General features: G+C 38.6%; 1 protein-coding gene across 1 annotated transcript; it reads right to left on the bottom strand.

Moving 5' to 3' along the window:
* Positions 1–297: 297 nt before the first annotated feature.
* Positions 298–15510, bottom strand: TLR2 (toll like receptor 2). Its single transcript, XM_053703754.1, has 2 exons — positions 15430–15510; positions 298–2824 (listed from the first exon to the last, which is right to left on the bottom strand). The coding sequence occupies exon 2, from the start codon at positions 2803–2805 to the stop codon at positions 454–456; it is 2352 nt and encodes a 783-aa protein (XP_053559729.1). The 5' UTR covers positions 2806–2824; positions 15430–15510; the 3' UTR covers positions 298–453.
* Positions 15511–27662: the final 12152 nt, after the last annotated feature.

Raw genomic sequence — 27662 nt, 5'->3', positions numbered from 1 at the left:
GATATTTTTTTTGCTGAAGGTTCTTACAGTGGATTCTGAGTGAATGTGTCTCTAGAAAGCTAATTGTTTTGATTAACATGAATTCCAGCCCTGAGGAGATGTAACATGAATACCAGACCTGTGTAATTAAAGTGGCAAAAGTCAATTAGATTGGCATACAAAGGCATTATATCTACAAAGTCATACCTCAGAAATAGGTTCATAAATATACTACACTGTAGTTACACATACACAGTATTGTTATACACACATATAAAGTGCTTGACAAATTCCAAGCACCAGGAAAACACTACAAAGTTTACTTTTGACCTCTATTTTTTTTACTATTCTATGTATTTCTATATACAAGCAACTTTATCCGGTTCCTTAAAAAAATTATTGTCTATTTGGCTATTTCCTCGGTTTTCTTCTTCAATACTAAATTGTTGCCATTGTCTGTATATAAAGTATATTTCAGCATGTGTTTGCATCCACATTATCTTGCAGTACTGTTTTTAAATTTAACCAAAATATCTGTTGCTCTTCTTCATCTGAAGGCCACTCCATATATGTTCGGGTATTCATTAGTTTCCTTAGTTTACAAAATCGTTTTGGAATTGTTTCCTTCTCAATGGGCTCCAAAAGAATTAAAATGGCTGTATCATTGTTTTCATCAAAGAGCCGAAAATGGGAAAACTCTAGCTCATACTTGCACCACTCACTCTGGACAAAATGTTCTGATAAAACAAACAGAGTTTTGTAACTTTTATCCATGGCATCAATAATATTATCAATAATCCATTTGCCAGGCACAAAATCACGTTTATGAAGACACAATTTAAGACTGGGTGTAGTATTCTCCAACTCTTGCACCATCATATTCTGAACCCATTCAGAGTCCCGTTCACTGTATGATATAAATGCATCATATACAATCTCTCTGTCAGATACAAGAAGAGGCTTCTTTTTAGCTTTCAGCCAAGCCCATGTCATTTTCACATACCACATTACATGAAGAAAGTGGCAAAGAGCAACAAGAAGAGCAAAGATGACAATTAATATGATACATGCTAAGGCAACAATTAATGCCTTGTGACAAGCCAGCACAGAAAGCGTTGCATCTTCTATAAGTCTACCTCTTAATGAAGAAGGTGAATCACATGTGTAGTTATCAGGCCAACCAATAAGTGTAACCATGTTCTGAGTTTGTATAAAAGGCAAAAAATTGCATGAGCATACATAGTTGTTTTCTCTTCCATCCAGATTTGTCAAGTTGCTGTACACTTTCAAATCTGATTTATAGAAATCATTTAGTTTATTTCTACTGATGAACAGATTTACTAAACTTGGAAGGTGGGCATCTCCTGGCAGTTTTACTAGCCTGTTGTTTGATATATCAAGTTCCCTTAAAAATGGCAGATCTGCCATAAATTCTGTGAGATAATTATTGCTTATATCCAAGACTTCTAAAGCATGAGGAATGCATCTGTGTATGTTCTTTATTTGACAGCTTGAGATATTTAGGTATTTCAGCTTTAGAGACCATTTGCACAAAGAGATTGCTAAATCACCAAAGTTGTTTTGACTTATATCAAGATTAGTTAGGTGTGGATGATCATAGAACATTTCTGCAACATATGGTAGTAACTTTAGAAGATTTTTGCTCACATTTAAAGTCTGCAATAAGGGCCATGCATCTTTACTTTGAGGATAGCAGGCTGAACTTGCTAAAAAATAATCTGCAAGCAAATTGCCAGTGAGATCTAGATATACAAGAGATGAAAATGATTTAGAAAACTGGCAAGGGATTAAAAATACTTTTGAATTAGTGCAGGTAATGCTTTTAAAATGGTGCACAAAATTATACATAAAATGTAGATCAGAAAACAAGAAGAAATTTGGTATATACAAATAGTTTATAACCGCAGTTGTAACTGAACTATTCTTACGCTTTAAAAATGGATGACCTTGTCCTGTTCCCTTTAGTTCACAGTCCTCCATGATAAATTCAGTAACATTATTATAAAGGTCAAACAATTCAATAAGTTTTGCTGTACTAGAATCAGTTACTAAACTATTTTTGAATTTGATCTTTTTCACACTTGTGTTATCAAGGAGTGAAAATGCAGATACATCGTCAGGATCTGCAAGTGACGTTTTGTATATTTCTAGCAGTTCCACATTACTTACAAGGTCTCCAACAATATCAGGTAATACGGTGGTGTTCACATTTAATATAATATGATCTATGCTTTTTATTAATTTTAAGCTTCCAGTTTCATATTGTTTGAGATTTGGTCCTTTGATATTAATTGTACTTAAACTCTCCAGTCCGTAAAAATTTTGCTTTTCAATAACAAAGTAATAAGCACCTCCAATTTCTAACCACTTCAAGGATGGAAGAAAGGCGAAGAGGGGGGTGGTACCAAGTGATGAATACAGATTATCTTGGAGACGTAAATACTTCAACATAGAAAGATTTTTAAACCAAGCAGATTTCAAAAGTGCTAATTTGTTGAATGACAAATCTAATTCCCCAAGGCTTTTTAGGGAGTCAAAAGAGTTATCCTGGATTGTATGAATTGAGTTATGCTGTAATAGGAGAATTTTCAGTTTCTCGTACGTTTGCAGATCATTTTCAGTAACAATTTGTATTCTGTTGCTGGACAAGTTCAACACCTGTACATCTTCAGGTAAGTTATGAGGAAATGTTTCAAAGTTCATTGATGAGCAATCACAAACACCCACAGTGTTACATGGACAGTCTGCAGAAAGTATGGAAGTTATAAATGAAAAGATTATGACAATCTTGCAAAGACAATCCATGATTGTGCATTGGTGTCACCTATAAAACAGAAGAAAACAGAAGATATTAGATGGTGTGGATGAAATAATATGAGTAATGACCAATATTTATTTTTAGGTTTATGGAAACCAAATGTATATTTAGTCTTTAGGAAAACTTTGAGCAACGTTTGTTAAAATGTATGTGTCAAAATAATTCTGGCTGCAAACTGTTGCCAAGGTTATTATTTATTATTATAATATTCACCTACACCTGAATATTTATGAAGCTTTTTTTTGTCTTTATAAAATGAAGATCTAAAACATCTATTAATACAAGTTAACCAACATAAGACATCTTTGACCTTTGATGTACCCAGCTAAGGTTTATAAATACAGCACAAAGTATCTAGTTTTAAACTGGTTAACAAAAAGCTCCTGAGCACAAATTAGAGTCCAATTGCCATATCTTTTAAAATCTGAAAGCAAAATAATGAGATTTAGTCAGTTTAGGATTTAGAACATCATGATGACTGTACAAAGTCTAAAGTGATTGCTGTAATATAAATATGCATGCACATTTAGATCTGAATACCCTTTTATGAAACAGTAATAAATATATCAACAAAAAGAAGAAGAAAATAACTTCTGCGTGAGTAGGCTTACTAAAATGTCAGGAATGTGTATATAGCAGTTAGGATATATGGCTTTAGCATAACAGGAATTATGCACTTTGCAATATGTTACAAGAATTCAGGTTCTTTACCCATTGTAAATGGCATGATGTACTATAATAGCTGGGGGGATGGTAGTTGTGTGGAAGCAAATTTCTCAGTGCCTATGGCAGCACAAAAATTATCACCATTGTATTGTAGTTTAAAAGAAACAGCATAATATTGCACCTACTGACTGACATTGTAGTATGTTAATTTATTGCAAGATTGCAAAACAAAATTGTAATAATTAGTTGTTTTTTTATCCTTTCAAACTCCCTATTTAAAAACATACTGCTTTATTATAATAAATTATTACATGAAGTGGGGTGGTTTAATTTTGTAATTAATACTGATGTAATGTTTTCTTGATACTTGCAAAGGAGTGTCCCTCCTCACCAGTACAACAGAGGCAGATGTCCTTATCAGCCCGCGAAGATGAGCCAGAAGTTTAAATTCAGTTCTGCAGTATTAGTTTCAATTAAAATTTTGCTTAAAATTAAAATAGGGTTTTTTTAGTCACATTTTTAGGAAAATTATTGTTGAATTGTGTAAATTCTGTCCCTTCATATAAATGAGATAAAATGTCCCTCTAATGTAAAAGTCAAAATTTTAACTTTCTTGATTAACCCCTTAATGACCACAGCACTTTTACATTTTCTGTCCGTTTGGGACCAAGGCTATTTTTACATTTTTGCGGTGTTTGTGTTTAGCTGTAATTTTCCTCTTACTCATTTACTGTACCCACACATATTATATACCGTTTTTCTTGCCATTAAATGGACTTTCTAAAGATACCATTATTTTCATCATATCTTATCATTTACTATAAAAAAAATTATAAAATATGAGGAAAAAATGGAAAAAAAAACCAAAATCTGTCACATATCTACAACCACCAAAAAACACCCATGCTAAATAGTTTCAAAATTTTATCCTGAGTTTAGAAATACCCAATGTTTACATCTTCTTTGCTTTTTTTGTAAGTTATAGGGCCATAAATACAAGTAGCACTTTGCTATTTCCAAACCATTTTTTATCAAAATTAGCGCTAGTTACATTGAAACCCTGATATCTGTCAGGAATATCTGAATATCCATTGACAAGTATATATATTTTTTTTAGAAGACATCCTAAAGTATTGATCTAGACCCATTTTGGCATATTTCATGCCACCATTTCACCGCCAAATGTGATCAAATAAAGAAAATTGTTCACTTTTTCACAAATTTTTTCACAAACTTTAGGTTTCTCACTGAAATTATTTACAAACAACTTATGCAATTATGGCATAAATGATTGTAAATGCTTCTCTGGGATCCCCTTTCTTTAGAAATAGCAGACATGTATGGCTTTGGCGTTGCTTTTTGGTAATTAGAAGGCTGCTAAATGCCACTGCGCACCACATGTGTATTATGCCTAGCAGTGAATGGGTTAATTAGGGCGTATGTAGGGAGCTTCTAGGGTTAATTTTAGCTGTAGTGTATTGTAGTAGACAACCCCAAGTATTGATCTAGGCCCATTTTGGTATATTTCATGCCACCATTTCACCGCCAAATGCGATCAAATTAAAAAAAACGTAAATTTTTTCACAATTTTAGGTTTCTCACTGAAATTATTTACAAACAGCTTGTGCAATTATGGCACAAATGTTTGTAAATGCATCTCTGGGATCCCCTTTGTTCAGAAATAGCAGACATACATGGCTTTGGCGTTGCTTTTTGGTAATAAGAAGGCCGTTAAATGCTGCTGCACATCACACGTGTATTATGGCTAGCAGTGAAGGGGTTAATTAGGTAGTTTGTAGGGAGCTTGCAGGGTTAATTTTAGTTTTAGTGTAGAGATCAGCCTCCCACCTGACACATCACACCCCCTGATCCCTCCCAAACAGCTCCCTTCCCTCCCCCACCTCACAATTGTCCCCGCCATCTTAAGTACTGGCAGAAAGTCTGCCAGTACTAAAATAAAAGGCATCTTTGAATATTCTTTTAAAAAAATTGAGCATATTTACATATGCTGCTATGTAGGATCCCCCCTTAGCCCCAACCTCCCTGATCCCCCCCAAAACAGCTCTCTAACCCCCCCTCTCTGCATTATTGGGGGCCATCTTGGGTACTGGCAGCTGTCTGCCAGTACCCAGTTTGCAACAAAAAAAAGGGTTTTATTTATTTATTTATTTTTTTCTGTAGTGTAGCTTCCCCCCCCACAGACTAACACCCCACCATACCGATCTTGCTACCCGATCTTGCTAAATTTTAAATAATATCCCCCTTTTCCCCCACTTCTACATAAAATATTTCTGTAGTGTAGCGGTTCCCACCCGTTCCCTCCCCGTGCTCGCTCCCGCCCCCGCCTCCCCGTGCACGTGCGCGCGTCTGTGCGCGCGCCCTGACATCGCCGCCCACGATCCCGCCCCCCTCCGCATCAACCAGGGCCATCGATGGCCGCCACCCGCCTCCCGGTCCTGCTCCCACCCACCAACGGAGTAAGTCACCGATCTCCGGTGCAGAGAGGGCCACAGAGTGGCTCTCTCTGCATCGGATGGCTTCAAAAGGTTATTGCAGGATGCCTCCATATCGAGGCATCACTGCAATAACCGGAAAGCAGCTGGAAGCGAGCAGGATCGCTTCCAGCTGCTTTCCACACCGAGGACGTGCAGGGTACGTCCTCAGGCGTTAACTGCCTTTTTTTTGAGGACGTACCCTGCACATCCTCGGTCGTTAAGGGGTTAAAAGGGACACACACCCAAAAAAATTATTTAATAATTCAGATAGAGCATGCAATTTTAAGCAACTTTCTAATTTACTCCTATTATATTTTTTTTCTTCGTTCTCTTGCTATCTTTATTTAAAAAGCAGGAATGTAAAGCTTAAGAGCTGTCCCATTTTTGGTTGAGAATCTGGGTTATGCTTGCTTATGGGTTTGCTAAATGTAGCTACCAATAAGCATGCGCTATCCAAGATGCTGAACCTTAAATGGGCTGGCTCCTATGCTTTAAATCCCTGTTTTTTAAAGATAGCAAGAGAACGAAGAAAAAATTATAATAGGAGTCAATTAGAAAGTTGCTTAAAATTGCATGCTCTATCTGAATCATTAAAGATAAATTTTGGGTTTAGTATCCCTTTAAGAAAAAGTACATAATTTAACTAAAAATCCAGTTTACTTCTATTATAAAATTTGCTTTGTTGTCTTAATATCCTTTATTGAAGAGTAAACCTAGGTAGTCTCAGGAACAGCAATGCACTACTAGGACCTAGCTGAACATATTGCGTGAACCAATGACAAGAAGCTTATATGTACAGCCACCAATCACCAAAGTAGATCTCAATAGAGCATTCCTCCTCCTGGTGCCAATAGAACAAAATGATTAATTTTGACATTAATTTCCCTTTAACGTAAATTTCCCTTTAAGGACTGCAAAATTTACCTTTGTATGGAACTCTTTGCAGTATGAGATTGTAATATAAAATGTTTTTTAAAAAAATATATATACTTTCATTATTTTTTATTCTTTTCTTGTAATTTAACTATGAAAATTGTTGGTTTTCTAAATTACACTGGGTCTCTTTAAAGTAACAGGCATCACCATGTTTGAAGTTAAGTTTTACCCTTATCTATCTTTCCTGTCTATGACAATTAAAAAAAACAGGCAATAAAAGAGAGACAAACAAGACTGTGTGATACGAATGATTTTCTAGAAAGGTTTCCACACAGGGATACAAAGAAAACTATTACTTTATAGAAACGAAAGTACTTTATAGAAACTAAACCTTTACAGTTATATATTCACAATTTATCCAACTACATATTATTCTAAGGTTACGCAGTGCTTTTAATGCATCATTATGTCTAGCATGTGTTTACTGTTTAACATCCCTTTAATCCTAAAATCAAATCAAAATTTCAACATTCCCTAAAGACACTTGTATTCAGGGATGTAAACAGCCTACTATAAACTATTTTATTTTAGACATGTGCGTTTCATTTCATTCCGAATCGAAATTCGGATGAATTTGTCAAATTTGGAGCTTCGGATCGATTTGAATTTCAGAATTACCCTAGCAACGAAACTAAACTAATCTGAATGCATTTGTAATGAATAAATCCAAATTAGTTTGGATTTATTCGTTACATTCAAATGGCCATGGACTAATCACAATTACACTAGTATTGTACAGTATATTAGGTTACATCACTCTGCTAGCTCTGTGCAGGGCACATTATGTAGCTGGTACCTGTGAGGTTGGTACTTAGGTGGGATGTGCTGTGTATTACATTAGTATTATGTACTGTATATTAGGTTATATACCTCTGTTAGCTCTGTGCATATTGTGTAGCTGGTAGCTGTGAGGTTGGTACTTATGTTGATTCAGATGGGTTACACCTAATATACAGTACATAATACTAGTCTAATACACAGCACATCCCACCTAACACATACCGAACTTCCGAATTTACGAATCGAATCCAAATCGAATACATCCGAATCCGAATGAATCCGAAACAAATACCGTACATTCAAATGTATCCGAATTCAAATCGATCCAAAAACAAAAATTCTAAAAAATCTGAATAGTTCCGAAACAAATTTTTCTGCTGCACACAAGTCTAATTTCTTTGATTTTTGCCTTGTCTTCTTTCTCAACAGTTCACCTCTACACACACTTTAGGATGTAAGCTCATAAACTCACCTGTCCTGTAGATAACTCTATGTAAAGGTGCACTGTCCTGTAAACTCACCCTATGTAAAAGGTGCACTGTCCTGTAAATCACCCTATGTAAAGGTGCACTGTCCTGTAAACTCACCCTATGTAAAGGTGCACTGTCCTGTAAACTCACCCTATGTAAAGGTGCACTGTCCTGTAAACTCACCCTGTGTAAAAGGTGCACTGTCCTGTAAATCACCCTATGTAAAAGGTGCACTGTCCTGTAAATCACCCTATGTTAAAGGTGCACTGTCCTGTAAATCACCCTATGTAAAAGGTGCACTGTCCTGTAAATCACCCTATGTAAAGGTGCACTGTCCTGTAAATCACTCTATGTAAAAGGTGCACTGTCCTGTAGATCACCCTATGTAAAGGTGCACTGTCCTGTAAATCACCCTATGTAAAGGTGCACTGTCCTGTAAATCACCCTATGTAAAAGGTGCACTGTCCTGTAAATCACCCTATGTTAAAGGTGCACTGTTCTGTAAATCACCCTATGTAAAAGGTACACTGTCCTGTAAATCACCCTATGTAAAAATGCACTGTCCTGTAAATCACTTTATGTAAAAGGTGCACTGTCCTGTAGATCACCCTATGTAAAGGTGCACTGTCCTGTAAATCACCCTATGTAAAGGTGCACTGTCCTGTAGATCACCCTATGTAAAGGTGCACTGTCCTGTAAATCACCCTATGTTAAAGGTGCACTGTCCTGTAAATCACCATATGTAATGGTGCACTGTCCTTTAAATCACCCTATGTAAAGGTGCACTGTCCTGTAAATCACTCTATGTAAAAGGTGCACTGTCCTGTAGATCACCCTATGTAAAGGTGCACTGTCCTGTAAATCACCCTATGTAAAGGTGCACTGTCCTGTAAATCACCCTATGTAAAAGGTGCACTGTCCTGTAAATCACCCTATGTAAAAGGTACACTGTCCTGTAAATCACCCTATGTAAAGGTGCACTGTCCTGTAAATCACTCTATGTAAAGGTGCACTGTCCTGTAGATCACCCTATGTAAAGGTGTACTGTCCTGTAAATCACCCTATGTAAAGGTGCACTGTCCTGTAAATCACCCTATGTAACTTGTGTGTGTGGTGTGTGTTGCTTGTGTTATAGGAGAGTGTGTGTGGTGTGTGTTATATGAGAGTGTGTGTTATATCATTGTGTGTGTGTTATATGAGTGTATGTGTTATAAAAGAGTGTTTGTGGTGTGTGTTGTATGAGAGTGTGTGTGTAGTATAAGACTGAGTGGTGTGTGTGTTATATGAGAGTGTTTGTGGTGTGTGTGTTTGAAAGTCTGTGTTGTTTGAGAGTGTGTGTGGTATGAGAGTGTGTATGGTATGAGAGTGTGTATGGTGTGCATGTTGTATGCAAGTGTGTGTGTGGTGTGTGTGTGTTGTATGAGATTGTGTGTGTGTGTTGTATGAGAGTGTATTGTATATGTGTTGTGTGTGGCACTTTCAAGTTTTACTACAAGCAGGAATAAAGAACAGACACATTTTAGTCACTTTGTCAAAAATTGCAGCTATCTTGTATATTACTTCAGAAATTTCAGACCAAGCGTAAAAATAGGGTCGCAAAGGTATGTGGTCTTATTGTACTGGTTCTTGGGAAAAAAGGTTTGAAGAACCCTGCTGTAGACAGGGCCGGCGCTTGTATATAGGCGATCAAGGCAACCGCCTTAGGGCGCCTCAGCAGGAGGGCGCAATTTAGAGCAGCCTGATTGTTTAAATTTTTTACTTTTTATGTCCCTTCAATTTGCATTAATTTCTAATGCAAATGAGTAATACTGCACCCACGCATGCAGCGCATGGCACTGACACCCCCCACAAGGTCCAACCAATACCGCCCGGCACACACAGCAACCGAGCCGACCCACCCACGCATGCAGGCCTCAAGTGTGTACAGGTGCGCACGTGCTAGTTGTTTCAGGAGGCTGCACGCCCGGCCGGACCTGTCTCACTGTGACTGTACTAAGGAGGTATGTACATAACATTAACATTTATTAAAACCGAGACATTGGGAGTCGGGACCCATGCATGATTAACTTAATACTGTAGTGGCGTGCCCATTATGCTTTTGCAATAGTAGCAAGGGTGGGACAAGAGCAGACCACCAGCAGATCGCCTCTGTTTTATGCAATTACACATGATGCCTTCTCAAAAAAAATCCATTTTACTTAGAGCACAGAAGAAACTAGCAATATATAACCTAAAGGGCCCTTCTTTTCTCCCAAATAAAAAAGAAGTTAAAAAGTGAGACTATTATAGTTCGGTTTGCGCTATTTATTAATGGTACTGATTTTTCTTCAGATGGATGCCTTGCCTTTTTTTGCTTGCATTGCTGGTGATCACCACATAATATATATTATTTTTTAACTTATTTGACGCAGGTGTTGTCAGCTTTATTGTATGCATGTTAGAAGCTGATTTAGAAATTGCCCTCAGAGGCTCAGAGAAACATTACTCTTAAAAGAACCAGCTCAAGTACTTATCGTGTATATCTTTCACATGTATACACAAATCTATCATAACCATCATATTCTCTAAGGGGGAAACATTTTTGCTCTTTCTAGCAATCTAAAACATAAAATGAAAAAAATATTGGTACCTTATTCATAAATGCATTTAGTTATTTACAGGGGAAGAAACTTTATTTACAATAAGATTAAAAAAACACAGTCTTATGAGCACTTCTTTTGTTCTTTTCTCCTCCCACAGCTCTTTTTTTATTATGTGTTTTTTTGTACATACTATTTTTATAACTTGATGCATGAGGGGTTGCTTATGTCATGTGAATGAACTCATACATGGGCATGGCTAACATTTTTTATGTATTATGGCTAGTGTTCAAACTATTGCTTTGCTGGACAGGAGATTCTGCTAGTAGAAGGATACTTTTAGATTATAATCTGAATATAAGATGTGAATAAGCAACACTAGGTATCCCAACACAGGAATCTAATTATTAGTGTGATGTGTCACCATGGTTACAAAAAGGACACACACACACATATATATATATATATATATATATATATACACACACACACTCACATATATGCAGCACTACCACTGTCTGATGTGCTATGCATCACTACCACTGTCTGATGTGCTATGCAGCACAACTACTGTTTGATTTGCAATGCTGCGCTACCACTATTTGATTTGCTATGCTGCACTGTTTGATTTTAATTTAGCCACCAATCAGCAAGCACTACCCAGGTGCTGAACCAAAAATGATCCAGCTCCTAAGCTTGAATTCCTGCTTTATAAATACAAATACCAAGAGAACGAAGAAAATGTGATAATAGGAGTTAATTAGAAAGATGCTTAAAAGGTTGTGCTCTATCTGAATCACAATAAAAAAAATGGGTTTCATATCCCTTAAACTAGAAATGGGATGTATGTAATCGGGGGGGGGGGGGGGGGGCGTCAAACTGTATCCTCGCCTGTGTGGCCAAAAATCCTGGCACCGGCCCTGGCTGTAGATCACCCTATGTAAAGGTGCACTGTCTTGTAAACTCACCAAATGTAAAGGTGCACTATCCTGTAAACTCACCAAATGCAAAGGTGCACTGTCCTGTAGATCACCATATGTAAAGATGCACCGTCCTGTAAACTCACACTATGTAAAGGTACACTCTCCTATAAACTCACACTATGTAAAGGTGCACTGTCCTCTAAACTCACCCTATGTAAAGGTGCACTGTCCTGTAAACTCACCCTATGTAAAGGTGCACTGTCCTGTAAACTCACCCTATGTAAAGGTGCACTGTCCTGTAGATCTTCAAACCACGGGTAGGGACCCATTACTGGGTCGCAACACTATGTTTACTGGGTCGCAACTTATGTGTGTGGTGTGTGTTGCTTGTGTTGTAGGAGAGTGTATGTGGTGTGTATTATATGAGAGTGTGTGTTATATGATTGTGTGTGTGTTATATAAGTGTGTGTGTTATATGAGAGTGTTTGTGGTGTGTGTTTTGTTTGAAAGCGTGTGTTGTTTGAGAGTGTGTGTGGTATGAGAGTGTGTATGGTATGAGAGTGTATGTGCTATGCATGTTGTATGAAAGTGTTTGTGTGGTGTGTGTGTGTTGTATGAGATTGTGTGTGTGTGTGTGTTGTATGAGAGTGTATCGTATAAGTGTTGTATGTGGCACTTTCAAGTTTACTACAACCAGGAATAAGAACAGACACATTTTAGTCACTTTGCCAAAAAATGCAGCTATCTTGTATATTACTTCAGAAATTTCAGACCAAGCGTAAAAATAGGGTCGCAAAGGTATGTGGTATCGTTGCACTGGGTCTTGGGGAAAAAGGTTTGAAGAACCGGCTGTAGATCACATTATGTAAAGGTGCACTGTCCTGTAAACTCATCCAATGCAAAGGTGCACTGTCCTGTAGATCAGGGTTCTTCAAACCATGGGTCGGGACCCATTACTGGGTCGCAACACCATGTTTACTGGGTCACAACTTGTGTGTGTCGTGTGTGTTGAATGTGTTGTAGGAGCTTGTGTGTGTTATATGAGAGTGTGTGTTATATGATTGTGTGTGTGTTATATGAGTGTATGTGCTATAAAAGAGTGTTTGTGGTGTGTGTTGTATGAGAGTGTGTGTGTAGTATAAGTGTGTGTGGTGTGCATATTGTATGAAAGTGTGTGTGGTGTGTGTGTGTGTTGTATGAGATTGTGTGTGTGTGTGTTGTATGATTGTGTGTGTGTGTGGCACTTTCAAGTTTTACTACAACCAGTAATAAAGAACAGATACATTTTAGTTACTTTGTCAAAAATTGCAGCTATCTTGTATATTACTTCAGAAATTTCAGACCAAGCGTAAAAATAGGGTCGCAAAGGTATGTGGTATCATTGCACTGGGTCTTGGGAAAAAAAGGTTTGAAGAACCCTGCTGTAGATCACCCTATGTAAAGGTGCACTATCCTGTAAACTCACCAAATGTAAAGGTGCACTATTCTGTAAACTCACCCAATGCAAAGGTGCACTGTCCTGTAGATCACCATATGTAAAGATGCACTGTCCAGTAAAGTCCCACTATGGGGCCTATTTATCAAGCTGTCAACCGCAAATACACCGGAATTTGGCATTGTAATTGTTGCGAGATTGATCCGACCTAGTTATCAAAGCCTCAAGACCAGCAAAAGTTGAAATTTGTGATGGAACATATGATCCGCCGGTCTCAATCCGACGCAGATCGATGCTTACGTCACTACAGATGTTCCCGAATACACCTTCGGCTCTATTTGACACTTTTTCCCATTTATCAAACTTTTAACAGGTACGCTCGCAGCTATTCGGACGCAGCATACCTGGTTTTCAATCCGCCACCCTTGAGGCCGCGGATGCCATAGAAATCAATGGGAGTATGAAAGCACCAAAAGCTTATGTTCGATGCTGCAAGAAAATGAAGTATACCCCATTGATTTCTATGGTAGAAAAATAGTTACGTTTATACCTAAACCCCGAGTCTAAACACCCCTAATCTTCCGCCCCCGACACCGCCACAACCTAAATAAAGTTATTAACCCCTATTCCGCTGCTCCCCAACACCGCCGCCACTAAACTTATTAACCCCTAAACCTCTGGCCTCCCACAGCACCACCACTAACTAAACCTATTAACCCCTAAACCGTCATCCCCCAAAAACGAAAATAAGCTATTAACCCCTAAGCCTAACAACCCCTTAACTTTAAATTAAAATTACAAGATCCCTATCTTAATATAAATTAAAACTTACCTGTAGAATTAAAGAAAAACTAATTTTAAACTATTAATTAACCTACCCTATTATACTAAAATTAAATTAAACTACCAATTAATTAAAATAAATTACATATTAAAAAAACATAACTCTACTAAAATTATTTAAACATACTATTAAACCTTATTAAAGCACTACATTACAAAATAAAACAAACACTAAGTTACAAAAAACAAACAAACACTAAATTACGAAGAAAAAAAAACAAATGATCAAAAATATTTTTTTTTTACACCTAATCTAATAACCTTATAAAAATAAAAAAAGCCCCCAAAATAAAAAATACCCTAGCCTACAATAAACTACCAATGGCCCTTAAAATGGCCTTTTGTGGGGCATTGCCCAAAGATATCAGCTCTTTTACAGTAAAACCCACCTCTCAACCAACCACTCCAAATAAAAACCCTAACTCTAAAAAAAAACCTAAGCTACCCATTGCCCTGAAAAGGGGTTAATACATTCATTTAGTTTGTGGTGATGTCAGGGAGCGGCGGGATAGGGGTTAATACGTTCATTTAGGTTGCGGCGATGTCGGGGAGCGGCGGGATAGGGGGTTAATACTTTTATTTAGGTTACGGTGATATCGGGGAGCGGCGGGATAGGGGTTAAACATTTTAGTATAGTGGCGGCGTTTAGTGAGATATAAATAAAGTTGGGAAAAAACACGAATAGCAGCGTCATCGATGACTGTTAGCTAACAACAGTCCGATGCTCATCGCCCCGTGCTTGGTGCGCATTTTTTTGACAGCTTTGTTTATAAATATGGAGATCGTATTACGATCCGCGGCCGCGGTGTTTGGCGATGTTAGGCGAGCGTATTGATGCCGGCAAACGCAATATAGTTGACGCTTTGATACATAGTGTGATTTAAGAATTTATTTTATTTTTATACTCACAAACACACATATATATATATATATATATATATATATATATATATATACACACACACATACATACATATACAAGTATCTGTATATTATAACTACAGGAAACAATATTGTTTATTAACAGCAGTCAAGAAAAGGCACTTGAAATGGTCCTAAATAGGTTGTCAATTGGTCAAGATTGTTGAATTAGAAATGTCTAAAAATCTTTAAAAAAAATCTGCTTGACAAGTTTCTGAATCATAAGAATGATGCTGGTGCATTTCTTCAGTAGAAAGTAGAGGTAAAGTTAATACAGCAGACGTGCCTCAGTAAAGTCTAAATCAATACTAGGATCTAAACTAAAATATTGCTCTCATATTACTCCTGGAGGAGCAGAAGGCTAAAATATACTCACGTGGAATGTGTTCTGTTCCTTTTGCAATTTCACTAGACAAATAGAATACATAAATTTGTATGCTAATATGAGGTTTTATCCTTTCTTCATACAGAAATAATAATGGATATTATTTATTAATCATTTTATGCTTTGCTAGTTTGAGAAATTGCTGTCTCTCTGTAGGACTTTATATAACTACACTAACCTGTACACTTTTTCCTCTTGCAGTTGGATATTGTCTGAGGAGGAGCGTTTCTTCCGAGAACTGTGTTCAGCTGCAGACTAGCTCAAGCTGACTGATCGCCGTTGCAAAACACCCAGCAGTATTGAGAAGCACTCACGTTGCTGTGGGTGGAGGCTAAGGCCAGCTCTGTCTGCGTTTACTGATTCCTGTAGCAGGGGATTTCCCAGTTATACAGAGCTTTGGTGTGAGTTTGGCATCAGCAAGGGATGTTTTCTTGCATGGGAGCACACAATAAAGAGCTTAGGAATTTTAAAAAGCAAATATATTAAATGGGCCACAAAAGTAAAATAAGAAAATGTTCTAATGTGTTACAGCATTTTATTACTGTGCAATTCCTTAAACTGTGCAAAGTATTTCTCATCAGATTTTTCAAATCTGAGGCTATAGCAGTTCAGCTGAAAAAAAAAAACTATCATTGTGTGGTTTCCAATTCCAGAGGCTCACAGAACTTTAACTTGACAAGTAATTTGCATTCAGATGATTCAAAATTACTTTTGTGCAATAAACTAGAAAACATCTTGAAACAGATATTCATAGGGTTTTTGGACTAATTCAACGCCCTTGACATCTTATACACACACATGCACACACATTCACACACACGCGCACACACATGCACACATACACACACACCCATATACACACATGCGCACACATACATATAGACATACACACACACACATACATATTCATACATACCTACATGCACATGCAGACACATACACACACATGCATGCACACACAAACATACAGTATATATACACAGGGCCGCCACTAAAAATTTTGGGGCCCCTTACTTAATTTTTCATCAGCCCCCCCCCCTTTTAACATGTGCCATTTTTGACCAAGGGAATAAAACGTATATGCACTTTATTCTTAAATGTAGTCAAACTTGGAAATGTTGTAAAAGGTAGTAACACACAAACACACTTATACACTGAAACACACACTCACACATAAAGATTCACATAAAGACACACTTTCAGACACGCAAAGAAACACACAAACACACTCAGACACAGACACCCACACAGACACTCAACACTTGTTTACATTGACCTGACAAGTAATTAGGTAGACTACAGTTTTGTCAAAAAAGGAGATTTACAAGACAAAATATGGAGTTCTGCTTATCTATTTGTCAAGGAAGATGCCAACTATATGATGACAACAGCATGCTGTGGCTGAACGGAGGGGTCCTGAACTCACTGCCTAAACAATAATTTAAAGGTTAAATGGTGGATTGGTGACTTCCAGAAAGGTCTCATTAGTCTTAAAGTCTGTAGAAAGATGTGAATTATCAGTAGTTAGGTGTCCTAAAAAGGAACAGACAATGGACACACACACACACAAACTCAAACTTGCACATACACCCAAGGAAACACCCACAAAGATAGCTTCAAAAAACACACAAAGACATACACACTTACATACAATCACAGGAACACACAAAGACATACACACAGAGAGATACCCACAGAAAACACACAAGACATACTCACATAAAACACACAAAGATATACATACACACACACACACACCCTCACAGAGACACCCACAGAAAACACACACACCCTCACAGATCACCCACAGAAAATGCACTGACATATGCACATACCATCACAGAGACATCCACAGAAAACACAGACATATATACACATTCACACCCTCACAGAAACATCCACAGAAAACACACAAAGACATACACATCCACCCTCACAGAGGCATCCACAGAAAATACACAAAGAGATACATACACATGCACACCCTTACAGAGACACCCACAGAAAAGGCACAAAGAAATATGCACACACCCTCAAAGAGACATCCACAGAAAATGCACAAAGACATCCACACACACCCCCACAGAGACACCCACAGAAAATGCACAAAGACATACGCACACACCCTCATAGAGACATCCACATAAAACATTACAAATACATACACACACCCTCACAGAGACATTTACAGAAAACACAGACATACACACCCACCCTCACAGAGGCAGCCACAGAAAATAGACAAAGACATACATACATTTGCCCACACCCTCACAGAGACATCTACAGAAATGCACAAAGACATACACACACACCCTCACAGAGACATCCAGAGAAAATGCACAAAGACAGACACACACACACTCACAGACAGACACCAACAAAAGCATAAAGACACAAACACAGACAACCACAGAAACACTCACAGGAGGCAATATTTCTACACATTGCAATCCCAAAAATCAACAGTGAGGGACATGCATAATAAAAAAAATAGCAGAAATTAAGAGATCACTTTTTAAAGAATCATATTTGTAAATGAGCAAACAAAAATACTTCTGTGAATTCAAAAGTGTACATAAATGATCTGTCAGAATGGGTAGATGAAGAAAAACACTTTTGAAAGGTTGACATATATTTAGGGGGGGGTCTCCCCATTTTACCCAACCAAGAGCACCACTTAAAATCTGGTGTAAAAATGTTCCCATCTGTCAGCTATACTTATGGATTTTGAAAATGCTGTGTTCTATATGATATTGGTGGGACCATAAGCTGTGGTACTCAGTCTCATATCATTAGATCTGGTTAAATGCAGGATTTAGGCTTGTTTGAATGTATTTAAAAATTAGTCAGTTGTAGTGTAAACTGAACAGTGTTAAGTTAACCAGTCTCATTTCAAACATTGAGCAATCTTTGTCTGAGAGTATAACATTTTATGCAGATGTAAAAAATCTTAGATGAAATGGCTGAGCATTTCTAACTAAGGCAAGTGATGTGGGACATATTCTATTGAAAAACTATTGGAGAAAGCAAGGTGTTAAAATAATGTTTACATTCACCTAGCATATTAATTTATTGCAAGACTGCAAACAAATCTTGTAATCATTAGGTTTTGTTTTTAATCCCTTCAAACTCCTCTATTGAAAAAAGAAAGATCCTGTTATATTATAATAAATTATTGAATTTGGTGGGGGTGGTTCAATTCTGTAATTTCCATGCATTAAAGATTTATTTTACTTTTGTTTGTTTTTAATTGGCAACTTAATTTTTTTTATTTTTTTGATGGTTGAATTTCCTAGGTTTTTATTTATATTAAAAAAACAAACAAACGCAAAGGGGTTAAACACACAGCGTTGGTCCCAATAGGAAACTGTTGTTTATCCAATCAGAAGTTTCTCATCTGAGTCATGCAACTTGTGCTGCTGATTGGATAAATGGCAATTGTACGTTTCTTAAAATGTCTCAGCTATGTCATTGTACAATTTGCTTTTTTTTTTGCAATGCAGATTAAACAACTAAAACAGCTACATTGCAACATTCTGGACTCCTTCAAGCAAAAGTGATGTCTCATACTAGTATAAGAAGATTGGATATTCCTAATTGATAGTACCTTTGATCAGAGGAATTAGTTACATGAGACATTTATTATCACTTTTTTGGAACTATCATGCTACCATGGACATTTTATACTACAGAAGAGTGGCTGGTAGAGGTCCAAATATGGATAGATGAATAGGTGCGTTTTGTAGGTAAGTTCAGCGACAAACTGTAAATATTGTTATATCAGAGTCACACGAACCCAACCGTTTTAGTCGATTTAAAGAAGTTTAGAACCCCCATGTTTTGTTTTGTTTTTTGGGTTTTCTTTTTTGTAACAGTTGCTATAATGACCTTGTCATTTGTTTTATGAGGGATTATATGCATCATCATCATTTCAGAGCTAACACAGTGCGGAAATGTGGTGATGATTAAGACTGGAATGAATTCTGTAAATGTATATTTTTAAATCATTTCGAACACCAGATGCCAACATAAGCAGCACACACTATTAATTTCCATGGAGTTAATGATGACATCGGTGCAGCTGGATGTGCTAACTAGGATTAAGAGATGGAAGCTGCGCAAGCTGATGGTTCCCTGCATGTTTTAGGAAACTGCAAGTCATGGGTAGAGGTTCATTTCCCGGGACAATGCTCTTTTCAACTAGACTGACCAAGAGACGTTATGGCAGAGATGTTAATTCTTTTGAAACTAACAGAAAGTACTGAGTACCACCACCTCTGCCGTCTCATAACAGGTAATATTTATAATAATCATGTAAATACTTTTTACACAAGAGGGGGCTCCAAAATATATCAAGCATTGTAAATAACTTTCTCCCTTTGCTTTTCTCAGTTACTTAGAACAATATGTCAATCAATAATCAGTGCATACCAGCACCTTTTTTTGAATACTGGTACCTTTTTTCTTAAAAAAAAAGCACTGCATATGTATATATTGGAATGTGAAATATTTATATTTTTATATATTGGAATGTGAAATATTTATATTAGATATTTAAAATGATCTGTGGGCTTTTCTTTGAGTAGGGTACACCTCTCAGCTGATTATCCTTATGAAAGGGACTTTATATACAGATTTAATTTATTGCATTCTGCATAGTATGAAACAAATAGTTGTGTATAAATAAACAAAAATGTATTTTGTACCATTTTATAACAAAATCCCTTGTCCTGTGGTTCCTTGGAGTGTGCTTATAAAAACCTGGTGGTGGGATAGCAGCTTGCTGCTTTCCTCTCAAGTACTGCAGCACAGTGTTGTATAACAATTAAACTGAGAAGTTGTTGTATAAGCATGCACACTGATAATTTTACCTATCCCCCATGTAGCCCAAATTATTTTTTGGCTATTATTTTTTGGCTATATTGACCTTGTAGCCAGAGAAATCCCAGAATTCGTGTATGGTAGCCAAAATGAAGAAAACACTCACAAAGCACAATTGTAAACTAGCTTCAGAAGAAAAAAGTTGCCTTACTTACCCTGTTAATGCTTCAACTCTGCCACCGTCCTGATGCATTCAGTCCCAAACCACAGGCAGCTGCAATAATTGCCTTAACTCCCACTCTAAATAGCACATGCTTGCTCAAAGGACTAGCTTCCTATTGCAATTACAATATTGAGCACTGTCTATTGTTTCAATTGCTATTTACTCCAAAGAAAGGGCAGACCATATGAATTGGCCTAAGGAAGAAGAAGCTATATCTATGGGCTCCTTCAAGCCTTTTAGTCTTCACTGATCCTTCAGTATCCAGATCTAAATAATCCATTCCTTCTGAAGATAGACACCTCAGATATTGGATAGACACCTCAGATATTGGATAGACACCTCAGATATTGAAGCAGGAGCAGTGCTTTCTCAAAAAAGCTCAGCTCCACTGAACTCATATAATATCTGGGTAATAAGTAACTACTGGCTATGAAAATTGCTGTCTCCAAATAGGATCATCTTTTAGAAGGAACCAAAGTCTCATTTCTTATACAGACTGATCACAATAACTTTATTTATCTGAAGTCTACACAGTTTTAAATTCTCTACAACTTCATTGGGCAATATTTTTTTACTAATTTTATGTCAGCCATATAGAATCAGTCCAGGATTAGACCCAACTGCTAGAGTGATATTATAAACACACTGAGAGGAAATCAGGACGTGACCCACTCAGGAAAGAAACAAAACAGTTATTATGTGGAAAAAGAAAAACTGTGCACTCACAGATGATGCAGGGTCACGGAACAGTCTCTAGACGAGATGAGGGAGTACAAGGTACAGAAACCTAAAGCAGGTTGAGGGTGATCCGTTAGAGTGGTCAGGCAAAACAAAGGTCAGTATCACTTTAAAGCAGGCAGAGGATGATCCATTAGAGTGGTCAGGTAAAGCAGAGGTCAGTATCACTTTAAAGCAGGCAAAGGGTGATCCGTTAGAGTGGTCAGGTAAATCAGAGGTCAGTATCACTTTAAAGCAGGCAGAGGGTGATCTGTTAGAGTGGTCAGGCAAAGCAGAGGTCAGTATCACTTTAAAGCAGGCAGGGGATGAGGCAGCAGAGTGGTCAGGCAAAGCAATGGTTAATGTCCCTTTAAGCAGGTTTAAGGAGGAGGCAGCTGAGTGGTCAGGCAAAGCAATGGTTAATGTCCCTTTCAGCAGGTTTAAGGATGAGGCAGCAGAGTGGTCAGGCAAAGCAATGGTTAATGTCCCTTTAAGCAGGTTTAAGGATGAGGCAGCAGAGTGGTCAGGCAAAGCAACGGTCAATGTCCCTTTAAGCAGGTTTAAGGATGAGGTAGCAGAGTGGTCAGGCCAAGCAATGGTGAAATATCCTATTTTAGCAGGCAGGAAGGAGAGCTAACACTCACATACCCAAGAAGCAGGAAGCAGGCAACTCTATCCGACAAACGGGCACCGGAGAGAAGTCCTGCCGAAGATTTAAAGCCTAGTGAAGTGGGGGGGCATACACAGGAAGGCCGCGTCCTGTTGCTAAGCAACGTGACGAATACAGAGAGATCCGTAAACCGCAGCGACACGGCAATGATCGGGTCATGACATTTTAATTTAAAACTTTCTATTATGAAATCAAAGATTACTATCATGCCAATTTTTCCTAATGAAAAAATAATTGCTCCCCTTACTACTATTATGTGGTCCCAATTTAGGGATATATTACAAGTGGAGCGGGCTCATGATAATTAATCAGCTATTACCAGTGTCTGGGTGCTAATCTCTGGTTAATTTTATAAATTCCCCTAATTGGCCCCAAAATATTGTCTAGTGTAGTTTATTAAAATGTAAAGATGGCAGCAGTAATTTGGGATCTAAAGTTGGTGGGAGTGTGGTGTTCCCAGTAAAAATATATGTTAATGCTATATATATATATATATATATATATATATATATATATATATATATATATATATATATATATATATATATATATATATATAGGCAAAATGAGTCAGTTGCACTCTCACAAACAATTCTCCAAGGGCCAGGGTGCTAGAGTCGGTGATATGTAGTAGAATAGAAAACAGCACTCTCTGGACTTAAATTCAAACAGATAGTTTAATAGGTAACGTTTCGGGGAATGCTCCCCTTCATAAATACACATATTAACAAATAAATATATATGTGTATCAGCATAAACCTGTACATATATATTTATATTTGCTGCCATCACTGCATGACTTACCTCCTTTGCTGATGTTGAAGTTCTGATGCTATCTCTGACAGCACCAGAATGAGCCTCCCATAGGAGCCCATTGAAGCATGCTTTCATGAGTGCAATGCTGCCCAGCAAACTTTTCTATCTTTTTTTCACAATGCATCCTATATATATATAAACCCTAGTCAAAACGGATGATCTTCCTGGAACCATTCGGAATTAATCTGACTCCATCAGAAGTCATCCTGCAGTGTGCCCACAGGCCAAAATATTTAAATAAGACGACTCTCGAGTCATTCACTGGCTGTTCATGCTTGTAAAGTATCAGTATGGTAATCTGTTAATCATTCTAAAGTCATCAACCAGAATTCTTTACCTTAGCTGTTGACTTTACAAGCCTCATGATGTCTGATGATGTCAAAATGACTCAATAGTTTGATGATCATAAAATTATTATTATTATTATTATTATTGTTATTATTATTATTATCGGTTATTTGTAGAGCGCCAACAGATTCTGCAGCGCTATAAACAAAGGGGGAGTACAACAAAACAATTATAGGGTAGAGGGCCCTGCCAAGAGTTGCACTGTTGTAGTCAGCTCTTAAGAAGGTGATCTACAAACAGCTGGACTTTTAGGCTTACATGCTAAGAGGGTTCAGGGGATTGCAGTGAGGAGAGGAACTGGTATCAGGAAAGGTTAGCGTAGGTTGTATGCGTCCCTGAACAGTAGAGTCTTTAGGGAGCACTTGAAGCTTTTAAAACTAGAAGAGAGTCTTGTGGAGCGAGGCAGAGAGTTCCACAAGATGGGAGCCAGTCTGGAGAAGTCCTGTAAACGGGAGTGTGATGAGGTGACAAGAGAGGAGGAGAGTAGGAGGTCATGAGCAGAGCGAAGGGGACGGGAGGGAGAGTATCTGCAGACAAGGTCTGAGATGTAGGGGGGAGCAGTGCAGTTGAGGGCTTTGTATGTAAGAGTGAGAGTTTTGTGTTTGATCCTAGAGGCAAGAGGAAGCCAGTGAAGGGATTGGCAGAGAGGCGCAGCAGATGAAGAGCGACGTGTAAGGAAGATGAGTCTGGCAGAGGCATTCATTATGGATTGTAAAGGAGCTAGGCGGCAGGTGGGGAGACCAGAGAGGACAGAGTTGCAGTAATCAAGGTGGGACAGAATGAGAGAGTGGATTAAAATCTTAGTTGTGTCTTGTGTAAGGAAGTGTCTAATTTTAGAGATGTTTTTAAGGTGGAAGCGGCAGGCTGTAGCCAAGGACTGAATGTGAGTAGTGACGGAAAGATCTGAGTCAAATGTGACCCCGAGACATCGGGCATGCAGGGTAGGGGTAATGATGGAGGTGTTGACAGTTATAGAGATATTGGGGGTGGAGATTTTGGAAGAAGGGGGGAAAATGAGGAGCTCAGTTTTGGAGAGATTTAGCTTGAGGTAGTGAGAGGACATCCAGGAAGAGATGTGAGAAAGACAGTTAGTGACACGGGTTAGCAAGGAAGGAGATAGTTCTGGTGCAGAGAAGTAGATTTGGGTGTCATTGGCATACAAATGATATTGGAAACCGTGGGACTTAATTAGGGAACCTAGTGATGACGTATAGATTGAGAAGAGAAGGGGACCGAGGACAGAGCCTTGCGGTACTCCGACAGAAAGTGGTGACGGGGCAGAGGAGGCCCCAGAGAAGGCTACACTGAAGGTACGGTTTGACAGGTAGGAAGAGAGCCACGAAAGGGCTGTGTCACAGATGCCGAAGGATTGGAGGGTTTGGAGCAAAAGAGGGTGGTCGACAGTGTCAAAGGCTGCGGACAGATCAAGGAGGATAAGCAGAGAGAAATGGCCTTTTGATTTAGCTGTAAGTAGGTTGTTGGTGACCTTAACAATAGCTGTCTCTGTGGAGTGATAGGGACGAAATCCAGATTGCAGCAGGTCAAGAAGGGAGTTTAACATAAGGAAATGGGATAGGGGTGCATATACTAGTTTTTTGAGAAGCTTTGAAGCAAGAGGGAGGAGGGAAATTGGGCGGTAGTTGGATGGGGAGGTAGGATCAAGGGAAGGTTTTTTGAGGATAGGTGTGACCAGTGCATGTTTCATTGATGAGGGAAATGTACCAGTGCTGAGGGAGAGGTTGAAAATGTGTGTTAGTATAGGGGTAAGGGTAGCAGAGAGAGAGGGGAGCAGCTGTGAGGGGATAGGGTCAAGGGGACAGGTAGTGAGGTGAGAGCGCAGTATAAGTGCTGAAACTTCGTCCTCTGTAACAGGGGAGAATGAACTAAGTTTCAGGTTATGAGGGTTGTGGTTGAGTGAGAGCATTTGAGGGGGGGGAGAGAATAGAATTGTGTTGAGAGCTGATTTCATGTCTGATGGAATCAATTTTGTTAATGAAGTGACTGGCAAAGTCTTGAGCTGACAGAGAAGTTGTATTAGGAAGTGGGGGAGGGCGGAGGAGAGTATTGAAAGTGGAGAACAGACGTTTTGGGTTTGAAGAAAGATTAGAGATAAGAGTAGAGAAGTAGTGTTGCTTGTGGAGATTAAGGGCAGAGTAGTAGGAGTTCAAGATGAATTTGTAATGAAGAAAATCAGCTGAACTCCGTGATTTTCTCCAATGCCGTTCAGCAGTACGGGAACATCTGTGTAGGTACCGTGTCAGAGGAGTATGCCAGGGCTGGGGATGAGTGTGTGATTTCCTAGCAGTGGTAAGAGGGGCGAGATTGTCAAGGACGGATATAAGGGTGGAATTATAGTGGCAGATAGATTGTTCAGGGCAGGAAAAGGAGGAGAAGGATGAGAGGAGCGGTTGAAGGGAATTAGCAAGTTGTTGCTGATCTAAAGACCTAATGCTTCTGTGAAGTTTGGTGTGAGGAGTAGAAGGTGGGAGAGTTGTAGGAAGGGATGATATGTTTCAGGTAAGGAGATGGTGGTCAGAAAGAGGAAAAGGGGAGTTTGAGAAGTTTGAGAGAGTGCATCGATAGCTAAAGATCAGGTCAAGGGAGTGACCGTCTTTGTGAGTGGGAGAATCAGTCCATTGTGACAGACCGAAAGAGGAAGTGAGTTGCAGAAGTTGTTTAGCAGATGAGGCAGTGGGATTGTTAAGGGGGATGTTGAAGTCGCCAAGAATGAGGGCAGGGGTGTCGGAGGAAAGGAAATAAGGAAGCCAGGCAGCAAAGTGATCTAAAAATTGAGTTGGGGAGCCAGGGGGGCGGTATATGACTGCAACACGTATAGAGAGGGGAGAGAATAACCGAATCATGTGTGCTTCAAATGAAGAAAATGTGAGTGAAGAGAAGGGCTGTATTTGTTGGAAGGTGCAACGAGAGGAAAGTAAAATACCAACACCACCTCCTTGTCTATTGCCAGACCTAGGAGTGTGGCTGAAATGGAGACCCCCATGTGACAGTGCAGCAGTGGATGCTGTGTCTGAAGTAGAGAGCCAGGATTTTGTAAGAGCCAGAAGGTTAAGAGAGTGGGAGATAAAGAGATCATGGATAGAAGTTAGCTTGTTGCAAACAGAGCGAGAGTTCCAGAGTGCACAAGTGAAGGGGGAGGGGTTTTTAGATGTAAGAGGAATGCGATTAAGGTTACCAGAGTTTAGTTTATGAAGTCTATTGAAAGGCACACAAGGATGTGAAAGGTTAGGAGGTTGTGAGGGACCAGGATTAGGGGAGATGTCGCCAGCAGCTAGTATGAGCAAGAGGTAGAGTGACATGAGATGAGAAGCAGATTTGCAGTAATGAGACTGTTGTTTAACTGAAGTGCAGGGGGGAGAGAGAGTATTTAGGAATAAGTAGAGTTCATGAGTACAAAAGTAAGGTGAGTATAAGAGAGATGGGCTAATGAACAGTGCAGGTGGAGAGGGAGAAGGAGTAACTGAGTAATGTAGTTTGTTGTAGAGACAAGAGGTAGAAAAAAGGAATATGAAGATATTGAGCATTATTCTGAAAGTGGGAACCAAGTAAACACATAAGACACAGTGTTACAGCAGCACTTGCAAAAGGATACAATGAGATACATAAAACATAGTATTACAAGAGTACTTGCCTTGTGTCTTGCCCCTTGCCCAATCCTTGTTGAATTCTTGTATAATTCTTAAAAATTAATGCCTCACTTATAAAATGTATAAAAAGTACACAACCCTGTTACCAATGCACACACTCCTGTGCAATGCACTTCCCCAAGCTAGTCTGAAATATATACAGTGGAAAAAGGCAATAGATAGAGGCGCCAATGGTGCAGGTCAATAGTAACTTGTGGGTATTTATATCCAGTTGTATACACAGGGTACTCACATGTATAAGAGGCAATCTGTTATGCCTATAGAGACAGGCTGGATTTTGACAGCAATCCAGCTGGCTGATCCAAAAGATAGAAGGGATTATCCTTAATAGATATCTCATCTTGGAGATTATCCTTAAATAAGGTGAACACTTTTTAATTTAATTTTTTCTATATACATATACCTAACATCTATTATACATATATCTATTATAGTTATCAAGAGAGTATTTTTGGTTGATGACAGCCTCCGCCAGTCTGGTTGTGGACATTTGCTCATATCGTTACTATTACACTAGGGCTAACATTGTATGGATGGCTTTCAGATAGGGATCGAGTCCATGTGCTGATGGATAACGATCTTCATACTCTTAGGGGTTAAGACTAGTGGACACATCAAGATTGTGATCTATAGATTGGTGGCTGATGACCGTTATATGTTTGGAGACACTAGCAAGTTTGTTGTGACTGGGCATATGCACTTGCATATAGTGGGTAATGATTGACAAAATTATGTTGGCAGACAGTTGAGCGTGTAGACTCGGTGTGCTTGCGAGCCAGATAACAATGTGATTTTTGGTAAGAAATGCCTCTCACACCTACGAGCGCTTTTTACGTTTTAACTTTTTAACTTTTTTGCTTACGATGACAGTATTGCCCGTCTATTAATATGAGAACCAATAGAACCTTTTGTTTACATCAGGTGGGCCAATACGCAATCGAGTCTAAATATAAAGAGAGGTGTTGTCTGTCAGCGAGTATTCTATTGGTAGCTTGCCCCAGCTGCAAATTTGACATAGAGTTCAGCTCAGCTCAGTTTTTTGCCGCAGACTTCAGTTGATTGACAGTTTCTTTGGCATATCAGATAGCTGCATAGACGGCCCATTTTAGAACTATTGATTGATAGCTATAGCGGCCAATCAGGTGGCA

This window comes from Bombina bombina, chromosome 2, assembly GCF_027579735.1.
Source record: "Bombina bombina isolate aBomBom1 chromosome 2, aBomBom1.pri, whole genome shotgun sequence".
In the NCBI taxonomy this organism is placed as follows: Eukaryota; Metazoa; Chordata; class Amphibia; order Anura; family Bombinatoridae; genus Bombina; species Bombina bombina.
Note: the sequence above shows the minus strand (reverse complement) of the source record. Positions and strands in the feature narration are given on the sequence as shown.